Raw genomic sequence first — 15,856 nt, 5'->3', positions numbered from 1 at the left:
GAGAGTGGTGACGACAAGGATTTAATTGTAGTGAATGTTCTGACAAATCTGAGTATGGGATTTTTCACAACATGATGTCTTCCCAGTGGTGTTTTATTATACTTTTTGAAGAGGTCATAATACCCTCTCCGTATAAATTTCTTATGTTTGTGAAGAATACAAGAGACGCTCAAATAAATAATAAATGCCTGGTTCCCATTATAGAAAAGTTAAAAACTTTTGGCCAGGTGCAGTGGCTCACACTTGTAATCCCAACACTTTGGGAGGCTGAGGCAGGTGGATCACAAGGTCAGAAGTTTGAGACTAGCCTGGACAATCTGGTGAAACTCTGTCTCTACTAAAAATACAAGCATTAGTTGGACATAGTGGTAGATGCCTGTAGTCCCAGCTACTCAGGGGGCTAAGGCAGGAGAATTGCTTGAACCCGGGAGGTGGAGGTTGCGTGAGCCGAGATCGCACAGTTGCACTCCAACCTGGGCAACACAGACTCTGTCTCAAAAAGAAAAAAAGAAATGTTAGAAATTTTTATTGACACACCAAGTCACACTCAGTATATCTAGATGAGATAGAGCATGAGTAATGCCTTCAAAGATGACAATATTCACAGTGAAATGTCAGCCGGGCTCAATGGCTCATGCCTGTAATCCCAGCTACACAGGAGGCTGAGGCAGGAGACTTCCTTGATCCTGGGAGGCAGAGGTTGCAGTAATCCAAGATCACACCACTGCACTCCAGCCTGTTCAACAGAAATTCCATCTCAAAAAATAATAAATAAAAAATTAAAAAATTTAGCTGGGCATGGTGGCAGGCATCTATGGTTCCAGCTGCTTGGAAGGCTGAGGTGGGAGGATGTCTTTACCCTGAGGGTAGAGGTTGCAGTGAGCTATGATAGCACCACTGAGCTTCAGCCTGGGCAACAAAGTGAGGCCCCATCTCAAAATAAAATACATGAAAACAAAATTACTCAAAGTACAAACAAACATTTTGTATATATATATCCACAAAATAATAAAATATACACAGACTCACAAAAAACTAGAGTTGAATGCAAAGGGTTGTCATTTTCCCCAGATTTTCAAAATATGTACGTGTGTGTGTATATATATATAAAGGTTTTAAAAATATAAAAAGTAGCAAGTTTTGTTTAACTGAAGAGGAATCTCATCTTGGTGGAAAAGGATATTTTGGCAGTTGGGGGCAGGGGGAATCTGTTCAGATCTAAGAAAACAGCAGATTACCCATCCTAGAAGCAATCACTCTTTTAACAGCCTTCCCTGGAGGAATCCTCAGATATTGGTAGTAATGCAGGCGAGCACAGAGGCAGTGACTATGACACTCTTTATACAGAGAAAAGTCACAAAGGACCCACATGTCATTCAGCCAATTTCCATGCAGGTGTCAAAGAGGAAGGTAGCCATGTTTACTAACATGAGAACGTGTAAATTTTCACAACCAGCAGGATCAAATATCAGAGTAAAAATATTTACTAAAACACAAAGAACAACAACAGACACTGGGCGTCAGGCCTCTGAGCTCAAGCCTGCATGTATACATCCAGATGGCCTGAGGCAACCGAAAAGTACAAAGGAAGTGAAACAGTCAGCTCCTGTCTTAACTGATTGACCAACCTTATGACATTCCATTATGACTTGTTTCTGTCCTGTCCCAACTGATTGATGGATCAACCTCATGACATTCTTTTTCTGGACAATGAGTCTTATGATCTCCCCACCATGTACCTTGTGACTCCCTCCTCTGCTGACAATAGATAACCCACCTTTAACTGTAACTTTCCACTGCTTACCCCAGTCCTATAAAACTGCCTCTCATTTATCTCCCTTTGCTGACTCCTTTTTCGGACTCAGCTTGCCTGCACCCAGGTAAAATAAGCAGCCTTGATGCTCACACAAAACCTGTTTGGTGGTCTCTTCACACGGACATGCATGACATTTGGTGAGACCCAGGACAGGAGGACTCCTTCGGGAGACTGACCTCCTGTCCTGGCCCCCACTCCATGAGGAGATCCACCTACGTTACGACCTCGGGTCCTCAGACAAACCAGCCCAAGGATTCAAATTGGGTAAGTGGTCTTTTTACTCTCTTCTCCAACTTTTCTCACTATCCTTAAACCTTTTTCTTCTTTCAATTTCAGCACTGCCTTTCAGTCTCTCCCTTCCCTTAATTTCAGTTCCTTTCCTTTTCTGGTAGAGACAGAGGATACTTGTTTTATCCATGAACCCAAAACTCCGGCGCTGGTCACGGACTTGGGAAGACAGTCTTCCCTTAGTGTTTAATCACTGTAGGGATGCCTGCCTGATTATTCACCCACATTTCAGATTTGTTTGATCACCGCAGGGACACCTGCCTTGATCCTCCACCTTGGTGGCAAGTACCACTGCCTCTGGGCAGCAAGTACCACCCCCCACTTGTGTCTCTACCCCGCTTTTCTCTAAACTTATCTTTTTACTATGGGCAACCATCCGCCCTCCATTCCTCCTCCTTCCCCCTTAAGCCTGTGTTCTTAAAAACTTGAAACCTCTTCAACTCCCACCTGATCTAAAACCTAAGCATCTTATTTTCTCCTGCAACACTGCTTGGCCCCAATACAAACTTGATAATGGCTCTAAATGGCCAGAGAATGGCACTTTTTATTTCTCCATCCTACAAGACCTAAGTAATTTTTGTCATCAGATGGGCAAATGGTCTGAGGTGCCTTATGTCCAGGCATTTTTTACACTTTGCTCCCAGTCCCAAATCCTTCTTTCCCTCCCGCCTGTCCCTTCAGTCCCAAACCCAAGTGCTGCTGAGTCTTCTGAATCCTCCTTTTCTGCAGACCCCTCTTTCCTCTCTCCCCCTTCCCAGGCCACTCCTCAGCAGGCTGAATCAAGATCTGATTCTTCTTCAGCCTCTGCTCTCCCACCTTATAGCCCTGCTGTCACCTCCCCTCCCCACACCCAGTTTGGCTTACAATTTCGTTCTGCAGCGAATATTCCCCCACCTGCCCAACAATTTCCTCTTCAAGAGGTGGCTGGAGCTGAGGGCATCGTCAGAGTGCATGTACCATTTTCTCTATCAGACCTTTCCCAAATTAATCAGTGCTTAGGGCCCCTTCTCATGAGACCTCATTAAAGATATACAGGAAATCCAGTATTTAACTGAGTACTACAACTTAACCTAGAGTGACTTAAATGTCATCCTAACTTCTACCCTTTCCCCAGATGAGCGAGATAGAGTTTATACCCTAGCCCAGTCCCACACTGACAGCCACTGTCATCATGAGCAAGACCTTCAAGAAGGCATCAGTATAGTTGCCCAAGAAGATCCCAAGTGGGAATACCAGACAGGCTCGCCAGGTGTAGGTAGGTGAGATTATATGATTTCCTGCCTAGTTGAAGTGCTTAAAAAGGCAGATTTCAAAGCTGTTAATTATGACAAACTTAAACTACCCAAGGTAAAGATGAAAACCCAGCCTAGTTCATGGTTCATCTGGCAGCAACACTGAGACACTTCACAGCCCTAGACCCTGAAGGGTCAGAAGGCCATCTCATTCTCAATATGCATTTTATCAACCAGTCAGCTCCTGACATTAGAAAAAAGCTTCAAAAATTGGAATCCATTCCTCAAACCCCACAACAGGAATTAATCAATCTCGTCTTTAAGGTGTGAAATAATAGGAGGCAGCCAAGTGGCAATGCATTTCTGAGTTACAATTGCTTGCCTCTGCTGTGAGACAAAACTAAGCTGCACCTCCAGCACACAAGAACTTCAAAATGCCTAAGGTGCAGTGGTCAGGCATTCCTACAGGACCTCCTCCCTCAGGATCCTGTTTCAGGTGCCAGAAATCTGGCCACTGGGCCAAGGAATGCCTGCAGCCAGGGATTCCTCGCAAGCCATGTCCCATCTGTTCAGGGACCCACTGGAAATCAGACGCCCAGCTCACCCAGCAGCCACTCCTAGAGCCCCTAAAGCTCTGGCCCCGTGCTCTTTGACTGACTACTTCCCAGATCTGCTCAGCTTAGCAGCTGAAGACTGACACTGCCCCATCACCTCGGAAGACCCCTGGACCATCAGGGATGCCAAGCTTTGGGTAACTGTCACAGTGGAGCATAAGTCCATCCCCTGTTTAATTGATATAGGGGCTACTCACTACACATTACCTTCTTTTCAAGGGCCTGTTTCCCTTGCCTCCATAACTGTTGTGGGTATTGAAGGCCAGGCTGCTAGACCCTTTAAAACTTACCAATTTGGTGCCAACTTGAACAATATTCTTTTATGCACTCCTTTGTTATCCCCACCTGCCCAGTTCCCTTATTAGGCTGAGACATTTTAACCAAATTACCTGCTTCCCTGACTGTTCCTGGACTACAGCCACATCTCATTGCTGCCCTTCTTTCCAACCCAAAGCTACCTTCACGTCTTCCTCTTGTCTCCCCTGACATTAACCCACAGGTATGGGACACCTCTACTCCCTCCCTGGCAACCAATCACACACCCATACCTAATCACCCTTACCCTGCTCAACACCAGTATCCCATCCCACAACAGGCTTTAAGGGGATTAAAGCCTGTTATCACTCGCCTTCTACAGCATGAGCTTCTAAAGTCTACAAACTCTCCTTACAATTCCATTTTACCTGTCCAAAAAATGGACAAGTCTTACAGATTGGTTCAGGATATGTGCCTTTTAAACCGAATTGTTTTGCCTATCCACCCTGTGGTGCCCAACCGGTACACTCTTTTGTCCTCAATATCTCCCTCCACAACTCACTATTCCATTCTTGATCTTTTTTTTTTTTTTTTTTTTGAGACAGGGTCTGGCTCTGTCACCCAGGCTGGAGTGCAGTGGTGTGATCTTGGCTCACTGCAAGCTCTGCCTCCCAGGTTCCCACCATTCTCCTGCCTCAGTCTCACAACTATTCCCCTGCACACCTTGTCTCAGCCCCTCTTTGCTTTTTCCTGGACTGAACCTGAGACCCATCAGTTCCAGCAGCTTACCTGGGCTGTACTGCCACAAAGTTTCCGGGATAGCCCTCATTACTTCAGCCAAGCTCTTTTTCATCATTTACTTTCTTTCCACTCCTCTGCTTCCTACCTTATTCCAAACATTAATGACCTACTCCGTAATCCCTCCTTTGAGTCTTCACAAAGCTTGGGTTGGGATTTGAGAGATCATCCGGACACAGTTGGCAGGGAGAGCATGAGTGTTTTCATGAAGAATTATGCCAAGGTGGGTAATGGATGGGGAAGAAATTTGAGCTTTGGAGGGGGATACCTGATATCCTTTGGAAAATGTTGAAGGAGCAGGACGGTATCTTGCTGCAAAGATACTCCCCTCATATTTGGACTCCCCACAACACAAGTTACTATTCTTGTGGCTGCTCCATTATGCATCTCTCGGTAAAGACCCACTGGAATTCCCTTGGGTAACCTTTCACCTTCTCAATGCTCCTTCACTCTTCATCTCCAAAGCCCAACTACACATATCACTGAAACACAGCCCAACTACACATATCACTGAAACAATTGGGGCCTTCCAGCTCTGTATTACAGATAAGCCCTCTATCAATACTGGCAAACTTAAAAACATTAGCAGTTACTATTGCTTAGGAGAACATTTACCCTGTATTTCACTCCATCCTTGGCTACCTTCCCCTTCCTCTTCAGACTCTCCTCCCAGGGCCTCTTCTTGTTTACTTATACCCAGCCCCATAAATAACAGTGAAATGTTGCTCGTAGACACTTGACACTTTCTCAAACACCAAGAAAATCGAACCTCCCCCTCTATACAATTACCCCATCAGTCCCCATTACAACCTCTGATGGCTGCCGCCCTAGCTGGATCCCTAGGAGTCTGGGTACAAGACACCTCTTTTAGTACTCCTCATCTTTTTGTATTTCCAATTTTGCATTGCACAAGACCCCTTCTCCTGTGGCTCCTCCACTTACATGTGTCTACCTGCTAATTGGACAGGTACAGGTACACTCGTTTTTCTTATTCCCAAAATTCAGTTTGCAACTGGGACTGAACAACTTCCTGTCCTGCTCATGACACCAACCAGACAAAAAAAGAGTTATTCCTCTAATCCCTCTACTTGTAGGGTTAGGACTTTCTGCATCCACTATTGCCCTTGGAGCTGGAATGGCAGGCGTTTCAACTTCTGTTACAACCTTCCATAGCCTTTCAAATGACATTTCTACTAGCATTACAGATATATCACAAACTTATCAGTCCTTCAGGCCAAGTCGACTCTTAGCCGCAGTTGTCCTCCAAAATCGCTGAGGCCTCGACTTACTGCTGAAAAAGGAGGACTCCGTATATTTTTAAATGAAGAGTATTGTTTTCACCTAAATCAGTCTGGCCTGGTATATGACAACATAAAAAAACTCAAGGATAGAGTCCAAAAACTTGCCAACCACGCAAATAATTACTCTGGACCCACCTGGACACTTTCTAACTGAGTGTCTTGGCTGCTCCCTATTCTTAGTCCCCTGGTACCTGTTTTTCTCCTTGTCTTATTCAGGCCTTGTGTCTTCCATTTCATTTCTCAATTCATTCAAAACCACATTCAGACCATCACCAATCATTTTATACAACAAATGCTACTTTGAACAACCCCACAGTACCATCCTCTGCACCAAGATCTCCCCACAGCCTAAATCTCTATTCCTTGTAACTGATTATAAAATTTTCCTTAAGGTGCCCATGCAGCCCCTAATCCCACTTGAAGCAACCCTGAGAAACATCACCCATTATCTCTCCATACCACCCCTCAAAATTTTTGCCACCCCAACACCTCACCACTGTTTTATTTTTCTTATTAATATAAGAGGAATGTAAGGCCTCTGAGCCCAAGACTGCATGTATACATCCAGATGGTCTGAGGCAACCAAAAAGTACAAACGTGAAACAGCCAGCTCCTGTCTTAACTGATTGACCAACCTTACGACATTCCATGACGACTTGTCCCTGCCTTGCCCCAACTGATCAATCGATCGACCTTGAGACATTCTTCTTCTGGACAATAAGTCTTATGATCTCCCACCATGCACCCTGTGACCCCCTTCTCTGCTGATAATAGGTAACCACCTTTAACTGTAATTTTCCACTGCTTACCCCAGTCCTATAAAACTGCCCTACCCCTGTATCTCCCTTTGTTGACTTCTTTTTCGCACTCAGTGCGCCTGCACCCAGGTGAAATAAACAGTCTTGTTGCTCACACAAAACCTGTTTGGTGGTCACTTCACACGGACAAGTGTGACACTGCAGTCTGCTTAAGGGTGGAGGGTGGGAGGAAGGAGAGGCGCAAAAAAAAAAAAAAACTGTTTGGGGCTGGGCATGGTGGCTCACGCCTGTAATCCCAGCTACTTAGGAGGCTGAAGCAGGAGAATCCCTTGAACTTAGGAGGTGGAAGTTGCAATGAGCTGAGATCATGCCAGTATACTCTGGCCTGAGCAAGAAGAGCAAAACTGAGTCTCAAAAAACTACATAAAAAAATAACTATTGAGTACTGGGCTTAATGCCAAAGTGATGAAATATTCTGTACAACAAAACCCCAATGACACGAGTTTACCTGTGTAACAAACCTTCACATGTAGCGCCAAACCTAAAGTTAAAAAATGAATATTAAGAAATTTACTGATTTTTTTCTGAAGTCTTATAACAATGCAGAAGTACACATATACAAGACTTGCTCTGACACATGGCACGGAATTGACGGTAGCGGCTCCCCAGTGAGGTTGGAAAGAGGGTGGAGGACGTGACAGAGAAAGGAGATGCTTTGTGGCCAAGGGACTTAGATGCAGCTTTGCTTAGTTTTACCACAAAACAAATATATTCATTGGCCAGGTGTGGTGGCTTATGCCTGTAATCCCAGCACTTTGGGAGGACTAAGGCAGGTGGATCACCTGAGGTCGGGAGTTCGAGACCAGCCTGGCCAACATGGAGAAACCTCATCTCTTCTAAAAATAAAAAATTAGCTGGGCATGGTGACGCATGTCTGTAGTACCAGCTACTCAGGAGGCTGAGGAAGGAGAATCACTTCAATCCAAAAGGTGGAGGTTGCAGTGAGCAAAGATCACACCATTGCACTCCAGACTGGGCAACAAGAGTAAAACGCTCTCAAAATAAATAACAAATACATACATCATGTGATGTTTAAGTGTAAACGTATATATTTACTAATAATTGGTGGGGCTGGGCACCGTGGCTCACACCTGTAATCCCAGCACAATAGGAGGCTGAGGCGGAAGGATCACCTGAGATCAGGAATTCAAGACCAGCCTGGCCAACATGATGAAACCCCGTGTCTACTAAAAGTACAAAAAGATTAGACAGGTGTGGTGGCACATGCCTGTAATCTCAGGTACTCGGGAGGCTGAGGCAGGAGAATCACTTGAACTTGGAAGGTAGAGGTTGCAGTAAGCCGAGATCATGCCACTGTACCCCAGCCTGGGTGACAGAGCAAGACTCCATCTCAAAACAATAATAATAATAATAATAATAATAATGATAGGTGGAATGAGAATATGGCTCAATCGTCTAGGATATGAAAGTACTTCTCCCATTGTTGAGAAAAATTGTAACTTTTTTTTTCCTTGTAAACAGAATTTTATACAAATATAAAGTTTTGCACCTTCAAAGTTATCACTCCAATAAGACACTTATTCAATTAAACAAATAATCTTAAAAACTATTTTAACAATGTACGAATATATTCACAACATAACCTGCTGATTAAGACTTCAACAAAGTTTATAATACCTATAACAGAATTTACAAATGCCTACAATAGTCTCTGGATTGGTTTACAGTTACACAGAATGCTTTAAGAAATACCATTAATACAAATGCATAATTTACAATATCCCCTTATAGCAAGAAAAAAATAGATTCAGAAAATAAAATATCTTTTAGGCATTTAATATGCCAAGTATGTAAATGATTATTCTCATTATGACATGAGAATAATGCTCTTCTAGTGGTAAAAGATCTATTAGCTCAAGGTCCACTGAAAAGCTTTCAATCTAGCTGTTCTTTCTGTAAAATAAATAGAACAGCAGCAATCTCTGGGTATTCCTTAAACAAACTATGATGATTCCATTTATATTAACTGGGCCTTAAGTAAATGACTTCTTCCAAATAAAAATAAAATTTTAGAAAATAATTAATACCACTGGCCCTAATTGTTTTCACTTGCTTGCATATGTCTAAGAAATTTCCCCATGAAGTACAAATTGAAAACTAACAATAATTTCTAACTTATACATAAGCCAAAGTGTTCACTCTTACCATGGAAGCAACATTTGCTCCTGAAAATAGTCTACAGAAATAATATGTAAACACATAGAACTTTGAGACAGACTAAGAACATCCTCCTATGTTTTATGGATCAAAATGCAAAGGTCTCCATTACCTATGTAAATGACCACTTTCATTAACTTGGGATATACTGATATTACACGGCTGTGTGCATACCTATGGAACACGTGCACACCTACACCACAGAATAAATCCTGACAATGTTTCTAGTGCCAACATATACTTTCTAGCCCCAAATGCTGGAAAGCAAATAAAAACTTAATATGAAAACTACTTTTCCTTTTTATAAATAAAGTTTTTAAATGGAAAAACAGAGCCAACACTCCTCGTTGCAACATGGACTAAGCTCTAAAAGGTTCAGAGTCAAGAATCTCTTCAGTTGTTCCCCAATGTAACAAAGCACATAAGTTTTCTCTATTCAGGAAGTCTGATCATCTCCAGTGTTTTGTCATAAGAACTGCTTTCCAAAATGTGAAGTAGCCATGCTGGTTAAATTCTTTCTGCTGCCCACCTTACACCCGATGTAACCATACAGGTTGGCACCTTGTAGCACCACACCCATGATAACCACCAACAACCACTCTACTCTGAAGGAGAAGAGTGCACTAAAGGCAATATCACCCACAGCACTGGACAGGCAATAAGCCCCAACCAAAAGATTCTTTATTCAGCCTCTGACACAGTTTTATTCTCTCGAGAGGACTCCTTTCTAGATTCAAATACCCAGTGGCTCTTTCCATCTTCAGCAATGTGATTCCACCAATGTAGGCAAACCATGAGTCTACCTGTGACATTCTTCACTGCCCAAAAGTCACACCACCACAACAATTGTCACCATACAGGTAATAAAGCTGCTGCTGAGGAACTCACAGAGCAGACAGACGACGACTGCACTGACTCGAAAGAATAAGTGGAAAAATGCTGCTACTCGATGTCTGATTTTGGATTTTCTTGGTCTATTAGTCATCTCCTTTTCTGCATCAAACAGTGAAACATCTTCAGTGTCATCATTACTATCCTGCTGCAACATGGCGGCCCCAATTGTAACTATTTTTACTGAAAACACCTGTTTCACAAGCCTCTCCACAGTAACACCACAATCTCCAAGAGCTTAATGGGCTAACAATGGTTTAAAGAATCTCTAGCGGGCCAGGTGTAGTGGCTCACGCCTGTAATCCCAGCTCCTTCGGTGGCCGAGGCGGGAGGATCACGAGGTCAGGAGATCGAGACCTTCCTGGCTAATAGAGTGAAACCCCGTCTCTACTAAATACAAAAAAAAAAAAATTAGCCGGGCATGGTGGCGGGTGCCTGTAGTCCCAGCTACTCAGGAGGCTGAGGCAGGAGAATGGCATGAACCCAGGAGGCGGAAGTTGCAGTGAGCCGAGATCGCACCACTTTACTCCAGCCTGGGCAACAGAGTAAGACTCTGTCTCAGAAAATAAAAAAAAAAAAAAGAATCTCTAGTTATTATTTAGGTTGATTTCATATTCTTAAAATAATGACGGAATAAAACACCTTGTATTATTCATGTCTGTGTATGAACTTTCCATTCTAATTAGTAAGATTTTTGGAGTCAGGAACACAGTAACTCACTCAATTACCTAAAAATATAGCAAAAAATCAGGGAGAAAAGATTTCCCTTTATTGGTCTCCTTTTCTAGAATTTACCACATACTTTGTGCCCATTAATAGATGACTTCCATTGGCAGCTGCTCTACTCCTGGTCCACAGAGAGCTGACAGTGCATCCAGATGTGGCCCCTGAACAATCCCTGCTGCCCAACAGCACTGACACCACGGGACCCTCACCCCGTCTCCATCCATGTCTGGTGTGAGCCCTTCCCAGGACCATGCCCAGTGCCGCCTCTTCCCAACTTCATGTCACTGGGTCACAAGAGATAAAATCTAAGTGAGATGAGAGGGACTGAGGGAAGGCATGGGTGAGTGTGAGCAAACCTATCAGGCAGGACGCTTCAGACTCAGAGAAGATTCCCAACTCCAAGTCCTAGGGTTTCTGAAAGGAAAGAGACAGAACAATCCACCGAAATATCATCTCACCTGAGGAAGAGCCATCCCTGACTCCTCTGCTTTCCTCTTCCTTTTCTGGATTTCTTCTTCACGTACCAAGAGTCCTTAGAAGTCAGTCCTGAATGTTAAAAATATGTTGTTTATTGCTCAGAATCAACACAACCCGTCCCTGTAACACAACCATACATACGAAGGAGACCCCACCCTGGGAAATATGGTCCCCTCTGCTGCCCACTGCACCAGAGACAATAAACTCCTACAGGAAAACTCCCGCACCCTCCTGGAGAAGTCCACACACGCTGCAGCAGTGGGGAGCTGGGCTGAAATGAGCGCCTCTTCCCAGCACAGACCCAGCCCTGACCAAACGCCATCCAGAGGCTGGGTGCAGTGGCTCGTGCCTGTCATTCCAGCACTCTGGGATGCCGAGGCGGGTGGATCGCTTAATCTCAGGGGTTTGAGATCAGCCTGGGCAACATGGCGAAACCCCATCTTTACCAAAAATACAAAAACGTAGTCAGGCATGATGGTGCACGTCTGTGTGTCTATGGTCCCAGCTACTGTGGAAGCCAAGGTGGGAGAATTGCTTAAGCTCAGGAGATGGAGACCAGCATGCCAACATGTTGAAACACTCTGTCTACTAAAAATACAAAAATTGGGCCGGTCGCGGTGGCTCATGCCTGTAATACTAGCACTCTGAAAGGCCAAGGTGGGCGGATTGCTTGACGTCAGGAGTTCGAGAGCAGCCTGGCCAACACGGTGAAACCCCGTCTCAACTAAAAATACAAAAAGTAGCTGGGCTTGGTGGGCGTCTGTAATCCCAGCTACTTGGGAGGCTGAGGCAAGAGAATCCCGAGAATCTGGGAATCTGAGATTGTGGTGAGCCAAAATCACACCACTGCACTCCAGCCTTTCCCAGGCTGGGAAATTCCATCTAAAACAAACAAAAAATCAAAAAACTATGTGGACCAGGTTCGGTGGCTCTTTCCTGTAATCTCAGTACTCTGGGCAGCCAAGGCAGGAGGATACTTTGAGCCCAGGATTTTGAGACCAGCCTGGGAACACAGTGAAACCTCGTTTCTACAAAAAAACAAAAACAAAACAAAAAAAAAACAACGATGGGCTTCTTGGTGGCTCATGACTGTGGTCCCAGCTACTCAGGAAGCTGAGGTAGGAGGATTACTTGAGCCCAGGAGGACCAGGCTGCAGTTAGAGATCACGCCACTGCACTCCAGCCTAGGCAACTGGCCAGACCCTGTCTCTTAATATTAGTTAATTAATTAAGTTAAAAATTATGTGATAACAGAAAGGAATTCTTTTCCCACTTCACTGCCCCACTCCCTATCCCACTCTGGGAATAGGGAACAGAGTGACTCACAAGTGAATAAGTCACTCCACTCTGGCTGAATAGGGATTCCAAGTGGAAGCTAACCTCTGAGGCCAAGATTTATAGAATGTACATATCTTATAGATAGGATTCTTAAAACTCTCAATCTCATCTGTATAATTTAAGCAAGTTTTAAGTTACTAGATTATATACAAAGAAGTCAACATGTCACGACTAATCGTATCCAATGAGCGCACCCACTCATCTAAACCCAAAGTCCCCCACCCCTTTTTTTCTTTTGAGACAGGTCTTGCTCTGTTGACCAGGCTGGAGTGCAGTGACATGCTCTCGCCTCACTGCAGCCTGGACCTCCTGGGCTCAAGTGATCCTTCTTTCTCTGCCTTCAGAGTAGCTGGGACTACAGGTGCGTACCATCATGCCTAGTTAATTTTTTTTTTTGGCAGAGATGGGGGTCTCACTATGTGGACCAAGCTGGACTCGAACTCCTGGACTCAAGCAATCTTCTTGCCTCAGTCTCCTAAAGTGCTGGGATTACAGGAGTTAGCCACTGCGCCCAGCCCCTTTCTTCATTACTATGCTTCCCTTTCTAATTCTGTACCTATCTTTCATTCTCCCCTTCTCTCTCTAGCTCTTGTTTTCTTTAATTTCGCTGGGATTCTGCTCCTCATTTTGTACCCCTCTCCTCTTCTGCTGTTTATCCCCTTCTTCCCTCCACTCCTTCTCTTCCACCTCTTCTACTCCATCCTCGCAACTTACCTAACTTCTTGCTGCTCCTTCTCCCCAATCGTTCGATCATCCTCAATCTTGATATATTTCCGTCTCTTCTCCCATCTCTGTGCCTCCTCTGCTCTCCCTGTTAAATTCTCTCTTCCCTGTTATACACCCCTGTCCCCACCCTCTGGAACCCCAGTCCTCAGGTATCCTCCCTGCTGTGCTTCTCCTTCTGTTCTCCTTGCCACCAGCACCACTCTGCTCTGTCTGTCCTGGCTCCAAATCCCTCCTCCTCTCCCTCCCTCTGATGAGCCTCCCTCTTTGCTGCCCCTTACTACATTGCTGTCCTTCATCTCTCTGTACATCTAGCTTTTCTCTACATTTCTCCAGTTGCTTTTCTCCTCCTGCTTTCTTATCGTTTTCTTTTCACTTTTGCTGTCTCTCGGCAAATCCTTCACCTATCCTCTACTTTGCCATCTGTTATGGGTCTTTCTCATTCTTCTTTTTTCTGTCTCAGGTTTTCTACTGCTGTGTCTCCTGAAGCCTTTGGCCGACACAATCACAGGAGGGTTTGGAGTAGGAAGCCTGCATCCCGGGGGTGCGCATTTTCCAGTGGCTGGAGCTGGGCAGGCAAGAACACCCCGTATCACAGGACAGGCCCCGGGCACCTCCCCAATGCGGTCTCAGGGGAAGCGGTGACTGCAGAGGGGAGACCTGGGGAACTGCAGGGCCTGGCACGAGGAGGGAGGTGGGGGCGTCTTAAGACAAGGGTGGGGATCTGCAGGATTCCAGGACCAGGCAGAGGACGTGGCCTCCGTGGGACTGAGGTCCCTGCGCTGCGCTCCAGTGGCCTACGAAGGCGAGGGTGGGAGGCGCCCAGGGAGGGAATCCAGCTCTCGGGTGAGGACTTCAAAAACCGCGGGGCGGGAGGAGTCAGAAAATGGTTTTGAGCAGAAAAACTACGCGACAGGAAGTGTAACACTGTCCTATAGCAGAAAGACCGGGCCGGCCCAGCCTCAGGGCGACTTTAAACCCAAAAGGAAGCGATATCCGGACTCTTATGGGGACGTCTCAATTTGTCCTGGGTGAAGGAAGAAGGGCGAAAATTTCCAGGTCTGTGGGGACCCCATGTTTCAGGTATAGAAGCGCAGGGGACCTGGTAAGCCCAGACTTAATACAAGAGCGAAACTCACCGCCGCGGCGTGACCTTCACTCCACCAAACCCGCTTCCGGGTTTGCGCGAATCTGCACGCGCAGTACGGAAGCCAGGTCTGGGCAGGGCCCGCGAGGAGGTGGGCGGGGCCTTGAGTAGGGGTGGGGCGGGAGGCGGAGAGACTTTCCTCTTTAGAACCGGTAGAGGGCGGGGCCAGGGCAGGACCTGTGCCTCTCTCAGCGCGTCTGTTTTTCGGGTTTTGGAGGCGAGACCGACCAGGAAGGCTGAGGCATGATTCAAGAGCCCTGGAATTGTCTGGAACGAAGATGCAAACTAGAATGGGAAATGCAAAGCCCTGCCTGGGCGAAAAGTACGATTTCATGCTGACAGCCCACAGAACCGAATAGAAGTCGTCTCCTTTTCTATTCTCTCACTTGGGAGAGAATCCACCCTGTGCTTAGCTTCAGGGACTCAGGCCACTGCCTGAGATGCAGGATGGAGTGCTCAGGCCAAGGAGAGGTGAGGTCACCACCTGCGGCTTAAACACAGCAGGGATGCTGGCGCGGGGGCGGGAGCCTGAGGTCCCAGCTATTCAGGAAGCAGCGGAGGGAGGATCGCTGAGCCTGGGACTCCAGGCCAGCCTGGGCTACAAAGGCTGGCCTGGACTCCTCGACAAATACCCCCTCCCCCAGGGCTCCCTTCCTCGTGTCTCTCTCTCTCTTGCTTTTTTTATAATAGCATTTTTGATGCTGTTACATAGGGATCCAACATTATTCTTTTCCACGTGGATATCTAGTTAGTTGTCCCAGCGTATTTGTGTAAGAGATCTATTACTGGTTTTTTTTTTTTTTTTTTTTGAGATGGAGTTTTGCTCTACTTGCCCAGGCTGGAGAGCAATGGCGCGATCTCGGCTCACCGCAACCTCCGTCTCCTGGGTTCAAGCGATTCTCATGCCTCAATCTCCCAAGTAGCTGGGATTACAGGAACGTGCCACCATGCCCTGCTAATTTTGTATTTTTAGTAGAGACGGGATTTCTCCATGTTGGTCAGGTTGGTCTCAAACTTCCGACCTCAAGTGATCTGCCCGCCTCGGCTTCTCAAAGTGCTGGGATTACAGGCGTGAGCCACCGCTCCTGGCTTATTTTCTTTTTTATATTTACTTTTTTCTATTCTTGAGACAGAGTTTTCTCTGTTGGCCAAGCTGGAATGCAGTGGCGAGATCTGGGCTCACTGCAGCCCCTGTCTCCTGGGTTGAAGCGATTCTCCTGTCTCATTCTTTGGAGTAGTTGACATTACAGGCGC

General features: G+C 45.7%; 1 protein-coding gene and 1 pseudogene across 4 annotated transcripts in view; both read right to left on the bottom strand.

Moving 5' to 3' along the window:
- Positions 1–14,677, bottom strand: part of ZNF83 (zinc finger protein 83) — a 30,396-nt gene extending 15,719 nt beyond the window's left edge. For 2 of the 4 annotated variants that reach the window (XM_073016036.1, XM_007997927.3), the window contains exons 1-2: positions 14,595–14,677; positions 11,376–11,463 (exon numbers count right to left, since the gene is read on the bottom strand). In XM_073016036.1, the coding sequence (XP_072872137.1) occupies positions 11,376–11,390 (15 nt within the window). In that variant the 5' untranslated portion in view covers positions 11,391–11,463; positions 14,595–14,677. Of the gene's footprint in view, positions 1–11,375; positions 11,464–13,446; positions 14,273–14,594 lie in introns of those variants that run through there. The other 2 variants (XM_073016037.1, XM_073016046.1) reach the window with 2 other exon arrangements.
- Positions 664–11,363, bottom strand: LOC140711814 (Golgi apparatus membrane protein TVP23 homolog B pseudogene; annotated as a pseudogene).
- Positions 14,678–15,856: the final 1,179 nt, after the last annotated feature.

The sequence above is a fragment of the Chlorocebus sabaeus genome, chromosome 6 (genome assembly GCF_047675955.1).
Source record: "Chlorocebus sabaeus isolate Y175 chromosome 6, mChlSab1.0.hap1, whole genome shotgun sequence".
Lineage (NCBI taxonomy): Eukaryota > Metazoa > Chordata > Mammalia > Primates > Cercopithecidae > Chlorocebus > Chlorocebus sabaeus.
This window is presented reverse-complemented; position numbering and strand designations above follow the sequence as displayed.